The sequence below is a fragment of the Castor canadensis genome, chromosome 1 (genome assembly GCF_047511655.1).
Source record: "Castor canadensis chromosome 1, mCasCan1.hap1v2, whole genome shotgun sequence".
Lineage (NCBI taxonomy): Eukaryota > Metazoa > Chordata > Mammalia > Rodentia > Castoridae > Castor > Castor canadensis.
In genome coordinates, this window is record NC_133386.1 from 61,349,778 (window position 1) to 61,367,012 (window position 17,235).

Consider the following 17,235-nt stretch of genomic DNA (forward strand, 5'->3'; position numbering starts at 1 on the left):
AGTCTACTTTGTCTGAGATAAATATTGCTACCCATCCCTGTTTTTGGGGACCATTGGCTTGGTAAATCTTCTTCCAACCTTTCATTCTCATCCAGTGTTTGTTTCTGTCGATGAGGTGGGTCTCCTGTAGGCAGCAGATTGCTGGATCTTCCTTTTTAATCCAGTTTGCCAGTCGGTGTCTTTTGATGGGGGAATTTAGTCCATTAACATTCGGTGTTAGTATTGATAAATATGTGGTGATCCCTGTCATGTAGTTGTCTTTGTTGATTAAGGGTTTGATTGTGTGTAGCTGAATCAATGTTACTCTTTACTTTCTTGCCTTTTCTTCTCCTGTGGTTTGGTATTGCCTGCTCGTTCATGGTTTTGTCTGCATTCTTTTTCTGTGCACAGAATTCCTTGGAGAATCTTTTGCAGTGGTGGCTTGATGGTCATATATTGTTTTAGTTTCTGCTTATCATGGAAGACTTTTATTGTTCCATCTATTTTGAATGATAGTTTTGCTGGGTAGAGTATCCCAGGATTGAAGTTATTTTCATTCAGTGCTTGGAAGACCTCACTCCCTGCTCTTCTTACTTTTAATGTTTCTATTGAGGAGTCTGCTATGATTTTGATGGGTTAATCTTTGTATGTTATTTTTTTTTCTTCCTTATAGCCTTCAATATTCTGTCTCTGGTTTCTGTACTTGTTGTTTTAATGATAATATGCCGTGGGGTGGTTCTATTTTGGTCAGGTCTGTTCAGTGTTCTGGAAGTTTCCTGTCCTTGAATGGACATACTTTTCTCTACAATTGGGAAGTTTTCTTTTATTATTTTGTTGAATATATTGCACATTCCTTTTGCTTGCCCCTCTGCTCATGATTCTCAGGTTTGGTCTTTTGATGGAGTCAGTGAGTTCTTGCATTTTCTTTTCACAGGTCTTGGGTGGTTTAACTAATAGTTCTTCAGTTTTTCCTTTAATTGCCATTTCATCTTCAAGTTCTGAGATTCTGTATTCTGTTTGTTCTATTCTGCTGGAATGGTTTTCTATTTTTTTTATGTTTCTGTTTCATTCTTTTTTCTGAGGCTTTCCATATCATGGGTTACTTCCTCTTTAATATTGTTAGTTTTTGACCTTAATTCGTTTATCTCTCTGTTTGTGGTGGTCTCAGTTTCAGTTTGGCATTTATTTAGGGCGCTATGGTTTCATTTATTTATTTTTGTGTTTTGTCATATTCTTTATTTTTGTCCTCTTGGAATCTCTTGAGTGCTTCCTGTACATTTTGGTTGACCATGTCTAGTAACCGCTCTATGAAATTCTCATTATTTACTTGTAGGATTTCTTCTTTCAGTGTGTTTTTGTTGGCTTCATTGGGTTCCTTGGTATAGTCTATCTTTGTTTTGTTGTAGTCTGGGTCTGGGTATCTGTTTTCTTCATTTCGCTCTAAATCCTGTATTACTTTATTTTTCAGGGGGGAATGGTTTCCTTCCCTTTTTCTTCTTCCCATACTTCCAGTAGGTACATTTCTATCCCTGAACCATGTGTAATTTAGTATTGGCTGGGTAACAATATTGATACTAACAAAACCAAGAAAGTAGGATAAAAAAGAGAGAGAGATGAAAAGATAAAAGGAATAGAGTAGTGAGGAAAACAGATAAAAAGGTTGTAGAGATGGTGAGTGATCAAACAGTAAACCAGTCAGCAAATCCCTTAAAGAAGGGAGAAAAAAATTAAAATTAAAAAAAAAAAGAAATTACCAGTTTTGGAACAGTAGAATTGCAGTCTTAGTTGTTCTGATGTTAGTTTTTCAGCATCCAGAGCTTTCTGTGTATGTCTCTTAGGTAGGTTTGCAGCTTTCCTGTGGCAAGTGAATGGTGGGTGGTGTCCCACGGACCTTTGGTGGAGGCCTTTGGCTGAGGTGAAGTAGCGGACTTTGGAGCTTGGGATTGGCATGCCTGAAGGGTGCAGCCAATGGATTGGAGATCCTGTGTGCATATGGATCCCTGGCTTGACAGTTTTGGAGGGTGTAGTCCAGCAGAACGGAGATCGTGAGTGTGTGGGTCCCTGGCTGGCAGACCTTTGGGGCACAGGATTGCAGAGTGAATAGTGTGCAGGCATGTACAGGCTTTGGGGCATGGCTCAACAGAGCAGAGATCTTGCAGGTCTGGGGGTGCATGGCCTAGTAAAACGGAGCTCCTGCAGGATTGTGTGGGCCTTAGGGTCATTTCCCAGCTGAAAGGAGATGTGTGTGTTTGTATCTCCTCCATGGCTGGTCTTGTGGGCAAAGCCTGGCAAAATAGAGCTCCTGCTGGGCTATGCAGGCCTTGGGGGATGTGTGGCCTGGTGGAGATCATAAATGTCTGTGGATCCCCGGCCTTTAGGGCTTCCATGGAGATCCTGCCATTGTGAGGGGTGGGAGTTTGGGGTAGCACAATCCTGGAGGGGCAAAGAAGCAGGGCCAGAGAATCAGAGATCCCATGTTGTATGGAGCAGGGCTCCGTGGGCCTATGGGGTGGGGCTTAACGTGCAGCGCCTGCTGTTCTTTTAGTATAAGGTGGTATAATTCTTTTAGTATAACCCAGGAGCTAGGGGTTCAGAGTGCTGATGTTAAAGCTCTCCCTGGTGTTTTACCTCAGCCAAGCATGTCTCCAGCTTCTTATCAAAGCCCCTGGATCATGGAGGTCAGAAGGTCTGTGGCTGTGTTCCAGTTGCCAACTTGGATTCCCCCGAGTATTAACATTTTTGAAAAGGAAGAAAAAACATATATTCCCAGATCATACTTTAAGAAATTGACGTTTTATACAACAGTTTCATCATACATTCATGCAATTAAACATCTCTAAATCCTAACACTGACCCTGTGACTGAAATCAACTTAATCTTTGGAAACTACTGCATAGGAGAGTAAAATATGCCTGGAAAAATTCTGTAAAGTTACATAAAGCATTTGCAGCACTGTGTTTTAGATTTCAGATTTATTAAGCATTTAAAATACTTGCAAAAATGTGATATAGTCGTTCATTAAACATCCAATTGTTAAGTCTGAAATGGCAACTTTTGGAATATGGTATTCTGGGTTCTTTGGAAAAAAGAGAACAGTATGTTGAAAAGCAAATTAAGTTTTACAATTTCTTTTTATATAACAAAAGAAACAAAGGTTATTAATTCATTATTTTTTAATTTAGACTTATACATTCAAATTATAATTATTTTTAAAAGTTGAATCCTGATCTTTCATTATATAACTGCAGATAGCCTTTATAAAGCTGAAGGTTTCTTAGCAATGTGAAGATTTAGTTACCTTAAGTTAATTAATTGTGTTTCTTAAACTATGGGTACTACTTCTATATTAGTTTGACATTGTTGTGTTGAGTAGGGTGTTAATAAGTTGCAAAAGTTAATTTGTGTTAACAGCATTTTGTTTGTTTTTCATTGTAAAGCTATTTGAGTTGCTGGGACCAGAAGGCCTTGATCTTATTGAAAAGCTCCTCCAGAATAGAATTACAATTGTGGATAGATTTCTTAATTCTTCAAATGATCATAAGTTTCAGGTCCTTCAAGGTAAGAAAGTATGTATAAGCAATTCTAATTTAGAAGAAAGATTCATTGGTGAACAGGTCTTTTTAATATAATTATACTTTTTATATTCTTTGGTCTATTTTCTAACTTACTATTACCATTTACGTTGAGTAGATTTTGGATATATTTTATAAAACAAATATAAATAGCCCAAATAGAAGGGCATGAGAGTGTTTGGGTATGACTTTTTTTATTGTGACAGGTAAAAACATTTAGAAGAGACAATTTTTTTAAAGCCAATGTATATAGTCTATTTGTAGTCTTATATTTCTCTTTAGTTTTTTATTTTGAAATTTTTCATATTTGTGGTATATATGCAAGAATAATATAGCGAGCAGTTGTTTATGCTTCATGTGAATTCACCAGTCATTGACATATTGCTCCCTTTGCCCCTTTCTCTGAACATATGCACAAGCACACGAACCCCTTCTTTTATAATTTTTGCTCTAGTTGCAGACATCATGATACTTCAGTATAAAATCTTCAGCGTACATCTAAGAACAGTGACAGTCTTCTGCTTAACTGCAATGCAACTATCACACTCAGCAAGTTGAATACCTCTAGTGTCATGTATTACATGTTATTTTAAGCCAAAATTACAAAAACATTATCCAATGCACAGAGGTTTCAAATAACAGACAGGAAAATGAAATTTCTTTTTAAGTTCACAAGTTATCCTTTATTTCCTTTTTTTAATGATTTCTTTAGCATATAATAGTTGTACAGGAGAGTACTGTGTTATATTTACATTTGTGTTTAAAATATATCTTAGTTGAATTTACCCCCTCCATCACTTTCCCTCTTTCCCTGTTCTCCCTTCTTAGAACAATTTCAACAGTTTTCATTCTGATATTTTCATATGGATACAAAATACATTCTTCATACCACTCAACTTTTGAATGTACCTTTACCCAAATGTACCTTGCCAGACTTGCCGATTGAAATTTTTTGAGGTACATGAGCATAAGAAATTAGATCCTCTCATCATCTGTCTATGTTGACTTCTCAGCTTCTATCCATTTTCTATATAAGTGATGTTAATTTTTTTAATGATTATGGCACTAAAAAAGACATTATAGAAACAGCCTTGATTTAAATTCAGAATTTCTTTTTGCTTTAAATCCAGAATTTCTTATTAAGTTCAGAATTTCTTATGCATTTCCTTAATAATAGTAAATGTCCTTAGAATCCTGGAGTTGCTTTGATATTGTTAGAAACTTGAAAGATTGGAATTGATCATCTTGTTTTTTCTGCAAGTCTTTGGTTCTGAACAGTTCTAACCTGCCCTGGTGCAGCAGTGCTCTCCTATAGATAGTTCATAATCACTTGCTCATGCTGTAGAGAGCCAGTGGTGTTTAGGGAAATTTAAAATCTCTGTCTGCCAGAAGAAAAGGAATGAATCAAATTTCTACTCCTGTGATGTAGGTTCTGAGAATTTTGTTTTTCTCTGTTAGTCTCCTAAATGTTACTGTGGAGATATATACTGATTTTAACTTTTTTGGGGGATGGTGATGGTACTGTGGTTTGAACTTAAGGCCTCGCACTTGCCACTCTGCTAGCCATGATTCTAACTTTTTAAAGTTATAATTTATTATTGATGTTAAAGATAGTCCAACTTCACATGTTTTGAAAACTTTATATGCGTAGTTATCTCATGTTCATAATTTTCATATCATAAATTTCATTTTACTAGTATAACTTCTTAGAAGCAGCATACTTTTTAATTAAAAATACCAAATTTAAATTATTAAAAAATATATTTGAGGCTAGGTGCCAAGGCTCTTGTCTATAACCCTAGCTATTTAGATGGTGGAGATTGACAGGATAGTGGTTTGGAGTCAGCCCAGGCAAAAAGCCATTGTGACCCATCTCAATAACTGGGGGTCGTGGTATGTGCCTGTCATCCCAGTTTTGGTGTCAAGCATAAGGTGGAGGATTGCATGGAATTTGTAAAAATGTGAGACCATATCCCATAAACAACTAAAGAGCAAAAAGGGCTGGGAGTGTAGGTCAAGTGGTAGAGCACCTACATAGCAGCAAGCATGAGTCCTTGAGTTCAAAACCAAGTACCAGCTCTTCCCTTCAAAAACAGACAAAGAAGCATACTAATAAATAAATAAATACATATTTGATCTATCTGTTTTCCCCTGAAGTGTTTTCTATTTTTCTCAGCGTTTACCCTTTATTTCTATACTGGATCATTGTTAGCGTTTGTACTATTTAAGAATGATGATTATACGCTAGTAAATTTGGGGTACTTAAATAAACTTTAACATTTTCTAAGGTCTGTAATAAAGAATTTGACAACTAGCATATTTTGGAAAATTTTTAGTAGTTTATTGTTGTATATAGCATGAAAAATTATTTTCCTTAAATTTTTTTTGAGGGGTAGGAAATACTCTTCCTGAAAGGGATCTTTAGACTTGATGAAGTAACAATGTTATTTCATCATTGCTACCATTCATTTATATGTTTTGTGTTTAATGATACTCCAAGATTCTTCTATATAACTACCAAATTGTAGTTTTTCTTCATTAATGGTAGTTAGCAAGAACCATATTCTGTTCTTTTCTTGGTTCTCTAAAATAACTATCTTAGAGAGTAATGGTTTGTTTTCATTGATGCTTTTTTTGAGACTTTTAAATTCATTTTTATATGCACCCTACATCACTATTCTTATAGCCAGGAAATGTAAGGTAAATGAGAAATGACACAGTACAGTATACTGACCTTTAAGTTAAGGATAGTTGTGAATTAAATTCTATCTTCAGGGGAGGTGTGGAGAATGTTTAGTGTTGGGTGTATTACATAATCAAAACTACCTTAGTACATGCTGTCATGTGACAACATTTTGAGTATTGTACAAGATTTTTTTCTGTCATAATTATATTCTAAAGGAATATAAGCTTCTATATTATTCTTCAGTAAAATTTTTTTGCTATAATTACTTCTAATCATTTGTTTGTCAACTTTTATATAACTCAATAAGAGGAGCCATACATTTAAGCATTTGATGCTTTACAACTTGACTTTTTAAAAAAGTCACCTATTTATTTTCAGTATTGCATGTTTCTGGTATATTCTGGTTGAGACCTTACCAATCTTTCAATGAGGAAGGCATACTATCTTAGAATTTCAGTTTCCTTGTTTGGATGATCACAAATATGAACAATAGTATTTTATTACTATAACATTTGCTTAAAATGTTAATGATACTAGCACATAGCATTTACTATGTCATCCAAAGCATTTACAGTTTCACCCTTTAAAATGCTTAACCCTGATTTTTGATAACTAAATGGCATTACTCACATTTTAGACCATTTTGCTTAATATCTGTGCTGTTGATTGTGATTTGTGGACAGTTTCACTTTTCTTTCAATTCGTACTACATGTTAAAACTTTCAGAATATGGATGCTTTCTGATACTGAAAGTTAATCATAAATTCAATCATTATAAACATATAAGACTTACGTAGAAAGTAAAGTATGTAAGACTTAAGAACAAAAATTTTTTCAAAACATATTTGGTCTTAAAATAGATGGAATTATATCTTATTTTATAATTTTGTGACACACTTTCCTTTTTAAAGTTTATAAGGCCATAATACAGGGGGGTTACTTCATTTAACTCAGAGTTAAATGATTTATTTGAAATCATATCAGGAGGCAGTGACAACTGTCTGAGAATTTTCAAGATTTGATTAGGAATGAATTAGAAACCCAATTTTCCCATCTTGATGCTGTGTTTAATTGTTTCCATGTTCTGTTTTGGAGTTTGGAGTTTGATGAAATAATGTGGACTGTGCTCTGTCTGAGTTTGGACCATGTCGTCCTAGCAGTACCTGGGATGTATAGGTCCTCAACAAAACTAATGCTTACTGACCTGGATTGCTTCTACTGACACTCCTTTCAGTTCCTTTAGGGCTGCAGTAGGCCAGGATGCAAGGACTTGGAAAGATTTTCTGGAATTCTGAGTTGAGCATCCAACACACTTAACATGTATTTTGTAAACATTGGGTTTTGATTGACTTGGCTTCCTTAGTGGTTCTGGCCTTTTTCCTTTATTTTTTTAAAACTATATGTCCATGAAAAGGTAGATCATAGTTTGTTTTATATGCTTTGGTCATTGTCTATAAGTATGTCCTGAGCTACTGTTAATAAATTTTATTTGAATATGAATAACTAGTAACATATACAACTTAGTAGAATAAGGCCTATTGCATAAAGAATAGCCATATCTGATATGTAAAGGTTTTTATTTTTATTATGCTAGCAACAAATACCAATTAATATTGATAATTATATTTTTGAAATTATATAAGAATTATTTCTAAATTGTAAATTTGAATTCTGATGTTATATGTAAAAACTTATGATGTTAGTAACATTAAAGTATTGAATCTGCAGGAAGAAAATACTGTTGACTTTTCTTAAAGGCACTATCTAATATTATTTAGATCTTGTGATTTTTAATAATTGCCTGTAAAACATGTAATTGAATGTACCAGTTTTAAAAAGTGAATTGTAGAGTATTGTACTGTTTTATGTTTTAGTTGGGGGAGAAATGGTTTTCATAAAGTTAGATCATGTCTGAGATTTATAATTCATTATATTTTTAAAATTTGCTTCATAGATAATTGCAAAAAAATTTTAGGAGAGAATGCTAAACCTAATTATGGTTGTCAAGTAACTATTCAGTCTGAACAAGAAAAACAGCTAATGAAACAATATCGTCGTGAAGAAAAAAGAATTGCCAGACGAGAAAAAAAGGGTGGAGAAGATGGAGAAGTTTTTGGAGAAGGACTTTCGTCCTTTGATCCTAAGGAATTACGTACACTGAGGTATCAGATACTGAAAAATGAATGTATTGCAGTAACTTATTTTACACATCATTACCATTTTTTAGTTTCAGCAATAGAAGCAATTTTTGCTTATAAGCCCATTTTCTTATAAGAATAGAATTTTGTGGTATGAAATACCCGATTTTCTGAGATTAAAAAAGCAATCAACTGCTTAATTATAGTATTCTGGATTATATTCTTAAGGTGAGAGATTTAGATTTTAGAGGTAACTGTTTTTAGGCATGTACTCCCACCTCTCAGTTAAGTTATGTAGAGTTAAGTTAAACTTACTGAGTACTATCTAAGAATAGTACCTAAAGATGTGCTGAATCCTATTTGTTCCCCCAACCCTAAATTCTGGATTGTTAATTTCTTCCTTTGTATACTATAATTTCTGCTCTTTTATAATGGAAGCTACCTGAAATAATTATTATAATGGTCTTTTTTTGAGTATATGTTTTCCTTTCTAAAATAAAAATGTCAAACTTGTCCTCTTATTTTTGTATTTGTAGAGAGCAGGCACTGCTGAATGCTAGGAGCGCTCCACTTCTGAGCAGGCAGAGAGACATGGATGTTGAAAAGATCCGTTATCCCCATGTTTATGATTCCCAGGCTGAAGCCAGGAAAACATCAGCATTCATTGCTGGTGCAAAGGTATGCCACTGGTACATAATCGCTTTTGAAAATATGTCTATTCTGAGGAAATGACACATAGATTTTTCCCTTGTGAATATAGTACCAGTTGACTCTTCTTTGCTAAATTGTATGTTTAAATAGTGGGAAAAATGAGCTGTTGCTGTGTATCTTAAGTATGCAATCAGACATACTTCTTCATTTCTGTTTATTGTAGCAATTTATATTTTTGAGTTTTATTTGTTACATCACTGACTAAGTTTTATACTATGTATTTAACATTTTCATAGTTACGTGAATTCCTTGGTCTTCAGGGATGCCATGTAACTAATGTATCTTTAAGATTCGTCAATATACAGTCACCTGTGATCACATAAGACAACTGACACCTAAATGTTTTATGTGTATTAAATTTGTCTTATTTAGATTTGTTTTACTTTAAATTAGCTAAATTTGTTAGTGCTAAATCATAAAACCAATAGTAGTCTCTCTTTGACTCTGTCTCTAAAAAATCTTTACCAGAGCAATTGTTTTACCTTTTTTTATTATAATTGGATTTTTGTGTTTGATGTTTGTAGATGATTTTGCCAGAAGGAATCCAAAGAGAGAATAATAAACTTTATGAAGAAATAAGGATTCCCTACAGTGAACCAATGCCAGTTGGCTTTGAGGAAAAGCCAGTTTATATTCAAGACTTAGATGAGGTGAGGTGAGCATATATAGAGTTGATATTTTTGATGATTGGTATGTGTTGCAAATGGATTTGTGTTGGAAAAATTATTTTTAAAAGTTTTGGCTAATAGAATACAGAGATATAAGTAATTGGTTACTAAAGATATACACTAGTACATTTAAATTTTTAAAAAACATGTTTACATATATTCCTTCATTAAACATACTATGTATTAAGCATGTTTACATATGTTTTTGCCTGTAATCTCTATTTTCATGTTTATATTGGTCACTTCAGGTTTTTGGTTTAACATATATAAGCTGAGTTAAGTAAAATCTTTTAAAGAGTTCATATACTGATAAATCAGATGGTCGACTTACAATAAAATACTTTTGGAAGGGGAAGGAACAAATTCTGAGGTGTTTTCTTTAACTTATTTCACATAACCTTTAAATTTTGAATTGGTTCAAACCTATGTAAAAGCTGCGTGAATAGTACTATCCATATACCCTTCACTTTGGCCTAGATTCACCATTTGGTAAGATTTTGCCATACCTGCTCTATTTAAAAATAAAAAGTCTGTTAACTTAAAAAATGTATATACATGTATATGTATATGTTATTCAAGGTTGATTTTTCCATCATCAAAATGAAGGTTTTTGGGTTTTGTTAATATATTAGTAATACGAAGTAATTTAGAAATATCAAATAATATAGGCAAGCAAAATGAGCAGCATAAAGCAATGTGAAGGATACCCACAAAAGAACCATTCTATATAGTTGTATATATGTACTTTTTACAGAAGTAGAGTTACATCATACTGTTTTATGTGTATATATACTAACATACATCTTTCTGTGTCAAGGAAATGTTTCTGCAGCATAATTTTTTAAATCACACAGTGTATCTTATGCCTTTATTGCTTTTTAAATTAATTCTTTATTACAATTTTAACTTGTTTTCTCAAGTAAGCTCTTATAATAGAATAAGATTCTCAGTATATCTTGTATCAGTGGTTTTCATCTGATGTATCAGAATGATCTGTAGAAATTCTTCAACATCTGAATGCCGTGGAATCTCATTAAATCACAATCTGTAGGGAGGAATCCCGATACTGACGTTTTGAAGATAACTTTTCATGCTGTGCAGGTAATTCTGACAGACAGACCAGACTGACAGCGTATAGAGCTAAACAATTAGTTTTATATTATATATTAACTTTAAAATTTTCATATCAAAGCATCGTTAGCTATTGTGTACAGTAATAAATCAATCAGACCTCTCATTTTTCTATCATACTTATTTCGAAATAAATACTTTGTTCATTTTTAATTTGGATTGCAGGAATAAAGAAGTTTTTCCTATCTACATCCTCTCCCACAACATGATGTGTAGTCTCAGATACACCAAATGAGTACATGGTCATTGTGGGGACGGCACTCATTTTTGGGCATATTCACACATGATGTGGATAACCACAGTTTATTTAACTATTCACCCATTGACATCTATTTGTCTAGTTTTTGCCATTAGGAATTTTGCCATTAGTCTAGTCAGGCTGCCATGACAAAATCCTATAGACTAGGTGGTTTAAACAACAGAAATTTATTTTCTCAAAGTTCTGGAGGCTGTAAGTTGCAGATCAAGGCAGGTTCGGTTATTGGTAAGGGCTTTCTTCCTATGTTGCAGTCATCTGCTTTCAGCATTTTCCCTGTGTCCCCATATTGGCTGTTCTCTGTGCTTGCATGCAAAGAGACTTCAGGAGTCTTGTCCTCATCTTATAAGGACTTCAGCCCTATCAGATTAGAACTGTACCTTTATGACCTCATTTAACCTTAAGGTTAAATGTAAAGGTCCTATCTCCAGTTGAGTGTTATGACTTCAACATATGAGTTGGGAGGGTCAGGGGAACAGTTTATCCATAATACAGACAAAGCTATAATAACATTGGTGTTTAGGTTTAGTGTGAACATAAGTTTTCCTTTTTTTGTTATAAATGTCCATCAATGCATTTCCCAGATCACATTGTATTTTGTGTGTTTAGCCTGTTAAGAAATTACCAAACTGTTTTCTGGAGTGACTGTCATTTTATATCCCCACCAACAACCCAGTGTGATCTAATTTCTCTACTATTTTTATTTTTAATTTATATCTTTATATATTATAGTGTTATTTAAAGCTTTTTGGTTGTATGTAGTGGTATCTCATTGAGGTGTTTTGTTTGTTTGACAGTACTGGGGATTGAATTTAGGGCCTTGCATTTGCTAGGCAGGTGCTTTACCACTTGAGCCACTTTCACTGTGGTTTTAATTTTTCAGTTAGTTAATTATTGGGGAATAACACATTCAAATGCAGTGTGTCCATATAGTAAGTGAGTAAACTGATCACTTTAGATGGTGATCCTGCCACATATTATAAGCCTCAACGGTAATAATATAAACCTTGGGTGAAAATATAGATGTTAACAGAATGTCAGATAGTTTAGTAGATGTTTTGACTTGGGTCTTTTTATACTAGATAAGATCTTTTATGTCTCTGAGGAAATACTACTCAAGATAGTGGGAGTCATTTTTTCTTTTTCAGAGATAATAATTGCATGCCTTGCCTAAGCATCCTAAGCAATTACTGATAATTTTATGTTCTCTCCCTATTGGATACATTTGTTTTATCTTTTAAAATTACTTTTGTAATTTGTTTAACCGTGAAGGAGAATTTTTGAATTCTAAAATGATGCACAAAAATTCTATTAATGACATTAAATAGGTTTTGTACATTCTTGGATGGAATAATACAAAAAGTTTAGATGGATTTCTGACTTAGTTTGAAATCACTCAGTTGGAAGTTACAGAAATCAGTTAAAACATATAAAGAAGATAATTTTTTTTTTTTTTTGGTGGGACTAGGGTTTTAACTCAGGGCTTTGTGCTTGCAAAGTAGGCTCTCTACCACTTGAGCAAACCTCCAGTCTAAAGAAAATAACTTATTGGCATTTCTAAGTGGATTTTCCAGGAGTAAAGCTGCCTCTGTGCCCAGCTTGGCTACATAGGTTCAAATGATATCATTACATCTTTTCCTGTTAGCTTTCTCTACGTAGGTCTTTATTTCCTCATTTCTTCTCTTTCCTTCTCTTTTTGTCACCCATTTCCTTTTGTATTTCTCTGGTTCATTTTTCTCCTGATTCCTGGGAAATGGAAAAGTGTATGTTAGCAGTTTTAGACATAATTGTTTCCTCAGACTCTGATCCTAGAAGCAAGGGAATTTTTCCCACACCTTCTAAGTAAATGTAAACTCGATAAAATCAAAGGAGAAAAAAAATTTTTTAAATCTGAGATGAACTTTGATTTTCTTGACATGGGTTATGAAAAAAAGGTACCATATTACCTATAAAATGAAGATGAGAAAGATGCCAAGAAGATGGGAACTATGTCTTTGATACTGTTTTTTTGTTGACCTGTCTGTTTGCACAATTGGGAGTTACATTTTTAAAACAGTCAATAGACACTTATTCAGCGAAAAATGTATTACTGATCCAAATGTAATATTTGGTTTAGAAAGGTAGTATGAAAAGATGCATATAGTGTTTCATTTGAATGAAGGTGAATATAAAATGGGTGGGTCCACTTGTTTTTTATTGTTTCACTTAAGGCTGTACTTAAAATGTAGACCTCCTTTTTCCAATAATTTATAGGTGGGAGAGCAAGATTTTTTTCCTTCTTTTGATAACGACTTATCTAGGACTGCAATTATCTTTTAGACCACTTCAGAAAGAGGTGGTAAAATATGTTTTTACTTGCTATAATTTTCAATTGCCAGACTTGTCTGTTGCTTTTGTTTCAAAAAGAAAAATAAAATCAATGGATAAACAATTAAGAGTCTGTTAATGTAGAGATTTGTGAGTTTAAAAGGAGTAATCAATCTCAACTTCATGTGCTCCTTGTCCAACTTCATGCCTTTTGAGCTGAGTATCTCCATTTAAGGGAGATGTTTTTATTGTAAATCACAAATTATAAGTATTTTAAGTCTATGGAGACTTTCAGTTTTGGCATAATTTCTCTTTTTTATTCTTTCTGTCATTTTGACCTTTCCAGCTCACATCCAGTGATTTGCAGTAACTTATCAACAACTTATATCTTTTTCCCTGAAAATAACTGTCCATTTTCCCATATTTTCTTTCCTCCCCATTCTTTTCTCTTGCGTATTACCAGTTTTTAATAATTCTAGCATAAACCATGTGTTATCTTTCTCTTATGGTGAGAAAATTCCTGAGATAAACAACTTAAAAGGAGAAAAGATTTATTTTGGTTCATTCACGGGTTCTGATGGTCACTTGGCTTTGTTGTTTCTGGGACAGAACATCATGGTGGAGAGCACATGTTGGATAAAAGATATTTGCCTCTTTATGGTCAGGAAGAGAAATGAGAGTGGAAGGGACTTGGGACAAAATATACCCATTAAGAACGTGCCCTCAGTGGCTTGCTTCCTCCAACTAGTCCCCATCTCCTAATGGTTCCACTGTCTCCCAGTTGCCCATTAAGCCATGAATCCATTAGTAGATGAATCCATTAGTGAGATTAGAGGCCTAACATTCCAATGACCTCCCAAAAGCCCTGCCTCTAACATCGCTGCATTGGGAACCAGTCCTTCAACACAAGAGATTTTTGAGGGACTTTTAAGGTCCAAACAATAACAAAGTTTAATAAACTCTAGAGTTCTGACACTTTGCTTTTTTATTGATGCTAGAGATTAAATCCAGGGTCTTGGGCTTGTTAGGCAAGTGATGTACTGCAGTTGAAGTACACCCCTAGCCATTTTACCCTTTGATTTTTTATTTTTTCATCTTGTTTTTGAGACAGGGTCTTGGCACTCCATTTGCCTATGCTGGCCTCAAACTCTCTATTGTTCTGTCTTTCCCTCCATAAATGAGTTTTCGTCTGATACTATAACAGAGTTGAATCAAAACATTAAGATTTATATTTCAAGTCAAATATCTAGGGAAATTCCTTTAAAGTCACGTAACTCTGAAAATATAACTTGTCTTAGAGGTTATTTAGTGTACATAAGAACCTTTGTAAGGATTTTATGGTTTTTTCCAGATCCTAATATATTTTCCTGGAAAAATACATTAATTCTGACCCTGATCTAAGAATTTTGAATTGTTAGTTTGACATTATTAGCCTTTATCTTACTTAAATTATGATTCAGTCCATTTTTGCCTTCTTTGTACAAAATTGAGCCCCAAATTCAGTCCTATACAGTAGTTTTTTTTTTTTTAAGTTTTAACCTACATACAAATGTGTGTTTTGGGTTAGTAAATTTATTGGCAATTTATCCAACTAATATGTATAGCAAGTGAAATTCCACTTCAGTACTTATATGATAATGAAAGGGTGTATGTTCTCGGTTTTATGACCATGGATTGATTGATTGATTACAATCACTTCAAAAAATTTATTTTCTAGATATAAACCACTCTAGAAGAAGAAACTAACTAATAGGCTGTTGTTTTAAAGCATTGAAAATTAATAGTTTTGAAACAATGCTTGTAAGATATCAGTTCCTTAAGGAAGTCCAGTAATTTCTGAGATTATTTTTAAAAAATAGGTTAGAACTATTACTACTGTACTTACTTTTTTCTATTATACTTCCATTTTTTTCCTTATGAATCTATAGGTAGTTTTCCACTAATGAATGCAGTGTGGATGTAAATATATATATTTTCTCCTCTGAATAAGAATAAATTTTGTGTGTTGGGCCTAAACCTTTTTAGGATTTGCAGTATTGTAAGTCCCCTGGGAACACTTGGAAACAGCTAACTAGGAAAAGGGCACCAGCTGCACTAAACTGCAGTGAGAGTTTTAACTAACATTTGCCTCTAGCTAGGAGTAAAGTAATCAAGGAAAATAACTTTCTTTACAACATATACTTTATTGATTTTATAGGAGGAAATTAGAATAGAGAAGGATTAAAAGCTTAAAGACATACTGAGGTGTCCCGGAAACATAATTTTAGAAGTTAAATGAATTCAGAAGTCTGAAAATTAGGTATATTTAAGTTGTGGGAATTTTAAATTGGTTTAGAAATGGATTTAGTCCTTATAATCCAGTTTATTTCTGTATTGTGGTTATACAGGCCGATTAGAATAAGCAGAAATATTTGATATGATTGTGTTGCTATTTATTTCCTTGTTATTATTTGACTCTGGATAAGTGTACGGATTGTTTATCTGTCATCAGTAATCATTTCATGAACTCGTGCTTGATACAAGGCATTGTACTAGGAAGTACAATGGGATGTACTGGGATGGAGGTTTAGAACCATAATCCTGCCTTTAAGGAACTTTCTGTCCAGTTAGATGGGTAGGACTGATGTTGAATTCCCAGCTTTCCCATTTACACATTTTTTGATATGGATCAAGTTATGCAATGCTTCTGGGCTTTTTTTCCTCCTCAGACTTTTGGGTGTTTATATGAATTAACATAGACAGTGTTTAACACTGTCAGTGATACATTTGATCAGTAAATTTTTAAGTAAGGAATGCTTATGAAGACTGTTTCTTTAGTTACTTTCTCACATTGATATTTCAGTTTTTGCTGTTTAGTCTAGGCATACTTTGAATCTTTCTGTAAGAAATTATTGGTAAGTAGAATTATTTTGGTATAAATAACTTTAAATTTCCTCAAAGGCAAATATTTAAGTTAGAAAGCTTAAGGTTAATGAAGATAAAGCTAAAGAGCTCCTGTTTCTTTAGCTAATATAATTATTTATGTTATTAGCTACCTTATATTACATTATTTAATGTTATCTTCTTGTATAAACTCTGAAAGCAAGTGGTTTAAATCTGATCTAATGGTGTACTTATCAAAATGAACCAATTAACACAGATTACCTTGTTTTATATTCTCAACAGGTTTTTTTTTTTAGGTAAAAATGGCTTCTTTCCCCCTCTTTTTATCGGCATATATTCATTATACAACGGGGATTCGTTGGCTTACATTGTATATTGGTTAAATTGCCCCCACCATCTCCTCACACCCAGCAGCCTCCTCCTCTCCCTGCTTAAAGCAATTACAAAAGGTTTCATCCATTCTGTTTCATATATGTGTATGAAGCCCATCAACCATATTCCCTCACCTTCATCTCCTCCATTCTCTATTTGAAAGACATTTAGCTTGTTTCCAGCTTTTGCTGATTATGAATTAAAGTGTTTTAAACATTCTTACACAGATTTTTGCTTGAACATGTATTTTCATTTCCCTGAGGTAAATAGCTAGGAATAAGATTGCTACAATGTAAATATGTGTTTATCTGTATAAGAAACTGACAAACTGTTTTCAAAATGAAAAGACTATTGTGTAGTTCCAACAGCAATGTGTGAGTGCTCCAGACTCTATATCCTTGACAGCACTTTGAATTGTCAGTCTTTTAAATTTATGCATTCTGTTTTGGTCTGTAGTAGTATCTCATTGTGATTTTAACTTATATTTCCCTAATAACATTATAAAAGGTAGGCTGTCTCTTTGTAGTAATAA

General features: G+C 33.5%; 1 protein-coding gene across 9 annotated transcripts in view; it reads left to right on the forward strand.

Moving 5' to 3' along the window:
• Window positions 1–17,235, forward strand: part of Ascc3 (activating signal cointegrator 1 complex subunit 3) — a 357,473-nt gene that overhangs the window by 72,798 nt on the left and 267,440 nt on the right. For 7 of the 9 annotated variants that reach the window (XM_074077814.1, XM_074077822.1, XM_074077820.1 and 4 more), the window contains exons 5-8: window positions 3,417–3,537; window positions 8,192–8,399; window positions 8,912–9,053; window positions 9,611–9,736. In XM_074077814.1, coding sequence (XP_073933915.1) covers window positions 3,417–3,537; window positions 8,192–8,399; window positions 8,912–9,053; window positions 9,611–9,736 — 597 coding nt within the window. Of the gene's footprint in view, window positions 1–1,884; window positions 2,025–3,416; window positions 3,538–8,191; window positions 8,400–8,911; window positions 9,054–9,610; window positions 9,742–17,235 lie in introns of those variants that run through there. The other 2 variants (XM_074077826.1, XM_074077829.1) reach the window with 2 other exon arrangements.